Raw genomic sequence first — 3,384 nt, 5'->3', positions numbered from 1 at the left:
AGAGAGTTATAATGTAAGAAAGAGATTAGATGTTTTATATTTTCCAAGAAAAAAAAGACTCTAAGTAACAAAGGAAAACCCAAAATGAAATATTCATTTTTATATTTTTTCCTCTTCCTCTTAATAAATAGGATTATACAAGTTGTAATGCAAAAATTTGTAAAGTATGAGAAAATAAATATAGTTAAAATAATATATTGGCTAGTAAGACCCACATAATTAGAATGTGTGGTAAACTGTTTTCGAAAATAGAAATAGACAAATTTTTGGGGACAGACCAAAGTGTAAAAAATGAACTATTTTTTGGGGGTAGGGGAGAATATGATAAGATTTTTTTAATGTAAAAACATGAATATTATTGACTTGGTATAATTAATTTGAGTGGTTAGTATTGTAGATTTGTAGTATCTATTCTTTTCTCATGCTCCAAGTTTGCATGATTCTATTATCACTCAGCATATATATAAGAGCTAACGTTATCTTTCCCAATGTGAGAAGCGATAAAAAAAAAAGAAAGAAAAAAATTGTTAAAAGAAAGAGAGAAATGGAGCATGAGAGTTTTACTCATATGTGTCATGAACACCCGCTGAGTCGGATCTCCTTGTCGATCATAAAAGCGGATTACTCCACTTTGTGTCATGGTTGTCGGAGAAACTTTATACCTGGAGATGCAACTTATGGATGCAGCCTCCGGTGTGGCTTCCCGTGGTTGTTGCACAAAGAATGCATGGAAATGCCGCGAGAGATCATGCATCCTATCCACCCTTCACATCTCCTCACACTCCATGGTTCACTAACACTACGTTCTGAATCAAAGCAATGTGCAGTTTGTGAAGGGGATATGGATTGGTACCAGTTAAGGTACGGATGTAGCCATGAGGGCTGTAATGGATTGTTGATCCACATTGGATGCGCAGCGGTTGTTCATGATAAGAATGAAAAGCAGCCGCTTATAAACCACCCAAGCCACCCTCACCATCAGTTACGGTTTTCAAAGAAGTCGAGGTGGTGCCCATTCCCATGCGATGCTTGTGGTGCCACTGAGAAAGGGGACTCCTACATCTGCACTCTCTGTGACTACTCCATTCACGAGAGTTGCGCACTCCTCCCACTTGATGCGGACTTCCCTAGTCATCACCCCACCCACTCTCTCTCCCTCGCCTTTTCTCTTCCACCTGAGTACATCAAATATGAATTTGATTGTGCTATATGCAACACAACTTTACCGTTGAGACGTTGGGTCTATCATTGCAACCTCTGCAGATATGTCGTCCATATCAACTGCGCCATCTCCACGTAATACTCCTTATTCTCTCAGTTAGGTCATTTCCTTTTTTACAAAAAAATTGCCTACTTTATTCATTCTGGAGTAATATTTTATTTTATCCACTTAATTCACTTGCTAAACACTATTTTCTTAAATTCTGTACAAACAAAAATGCCTACTCTGTAGTCGGACAGAAGGAGTACTATCTACTCGTATCAACTGCTTTGGTTGATTTTCTTACAGATTAACAGATAATGACAATGAAGAAGCAAATGCAATTGATGATGAGAACGAGGCTACTAAGTTTCCAGTAGCAGTAGAAGACATGTATGAGGAGATGATCAAACCCTTCGTTAAGAGACAACAAGAACAAATTATCATCCCTCGATACAACATCGGTGGCAAGTATTGCTTCTCCAAACACCCTCATCATCTATTAACTTTTACTACATTTTCCTCAGTCTCATTGTCTTCTTCGTCATCATCATCTCATGATCACTACAAAAGTGATGAAGACGACGAAGATGATTTTGATAGTATTCCAAGACGGGAATTAATATGTGATGGGTGCACACTGGCTATACATGAAAAGAAGCAGACCGATGGTGATGGGCATGAGAGTGGTTACATGAGTTGTGATGAATGCAAATACTTTCTCCATTTGTCCTGCTTCAACTTACCACTAAGCATCCCTTATCTTCCAATTCACCCATTCAAAGATCACAACCTAACACTTAAAAATGCAAACAAGCTAACAGATTGGGTAGTGTGTTTTGTTTGTTATGGTTATATGAATGGGCTCTATTACGCTTGTACCAACAATCTTTGTTGGTACAAAATAGACATCAAGTGTGCTTCTCTACCCAACACCATAAAGCACGCAGGTCATGTACGACATAATTATCTCAAGCTAGTCTCAAAAGATACTAGAGACTATCTTGGTTACTCTGTTGGTTTTTGTGTAAATTGTAATAGGTATACATACACACGAAGTGGACACTTTAAATGCAATAGCTGTAGATTCAGTGTGTGTTGTAAATGTGTGATGCTACCTGCAACAAATAAGCATAGATTGGAGAATCACTTGTTGCCCTTGACATATGATGCCTATGTAAACCGTCCCGGTGAGTTCTACTGCAGCAACTGCGAATGCCACATAGGCCCCAGAAGCTGGATGTATCATTGCCGAGACTGCGACCAATCATTTCATCCTAAATGCTTTCCTGCTACATCGGGTGAGTATAAAAACATCAAATTTGGGACACGGCATCGACAGGTGATGAATTCCAATATTCATGACCACCCTCTTAGATTTCAAATCATAACCAACAAAAAGAGGTGTGATCTATGTCGCTGCAACGGGTATGATATGCCAGGGTTTCAATGTGGGTCATGCTTCTTTGTCGTGTGTAAATCCTGCGGTCTGAAACACATAGGTGATGCCAATGAGGCAATCTGATTGCGTGCATATGTAGATTGTTGTTTTTATGTTATGTGCTAAATGTGTGTTGTTCTTGTATCTTATAATGTATTTGATTAATATTGTAATACAAAAGATTTATAATTCTTGTGTATTTACTGTTCTTCTTGTGTCACCTTCAACTTATCTAGTACCCTTCTCTCCTAAAAAAACAATCTCATTTTGTAATTTACGTATTTAACAAAATAGAACCAATTAAAACAAAAATGAAAATATATACTGTATGATATTTCTAGGAACAGCTAAATCAAGAAAAGAGTGCGTATCTCATTTTATTAACATGTTTATATTTTGATTTCTTTATCTTGATACGCTCATCTATAGCATATCTAATTATAATAAATGAATTTCAAATTAGCTAATTATATTTAAAATATATTTAAATTATTTGATTTAAACATTTTTCTCATATATTTTGCTTTCCGTTTTGATTAAAATAATGCTAAAACTAATGTTCCGATCCAAAGTATCGTAGTATTTTTTTATAGTATGTTAAAAACTAAATAATTTCTTTGTATAATGTTTTAAGTTTTCAGACAATCAGAATATGATTTTTGTTGATAAAGCTTACAAGTCTTGAATTACAAGATACTGATGTGAAAATGAAAATGTTTCGGTTGTGGAAAACTTTGAATCA

General features: G+C 35.9%; 1 protein-coding gene across 1 annotated transcript; it reads left to right on the top strand.

Annotated features, from left to right (window-relative positions):
• Window positions 1-510: 510 nt before the first annotated feature.
• On the top strand, window positions 511-2,800 carry LOC125185300. The gene is made up of 2 exons (XM_048081817.1): window positions 511-1,296; window positions 1,511-2,800. Exons 1-2 carry the CDS (start codon window positions 545-547, stop codon window positions 2,724-2,726), a joined length of 1,968 nt encoding a protein of 655 aa, XP_047937774.1. The 5' UTR covers window positions 511-544; the 3' UTR covers window positions 2,727-2,800.
• Window positions 2,801-3,384: the final 584 nt, after the last annotated feature.

This window comes from Salvia hispanica, chromosome 4 (assembly GCF_023119035.1).
Source record: "Salvia hispanica cultivar TCC Black 2014 chromosome 4, UniMelb_Shisp_WGS_1.0, whole genome shotgun sequence".
Classification (NCBI taxonomy): domain Eukaryota; kingdom Viridiplantae; phylum Streptophyta; class Magnoliopsida; order Lamiales; family Lamiaceae; genus Salvia; species Salvia hispanica.
The sequence above is the reverse complement of the archived record's forward strand: the minus strand, read 5'-3'. Positions and strand labels throughout refer to the sequence as shown.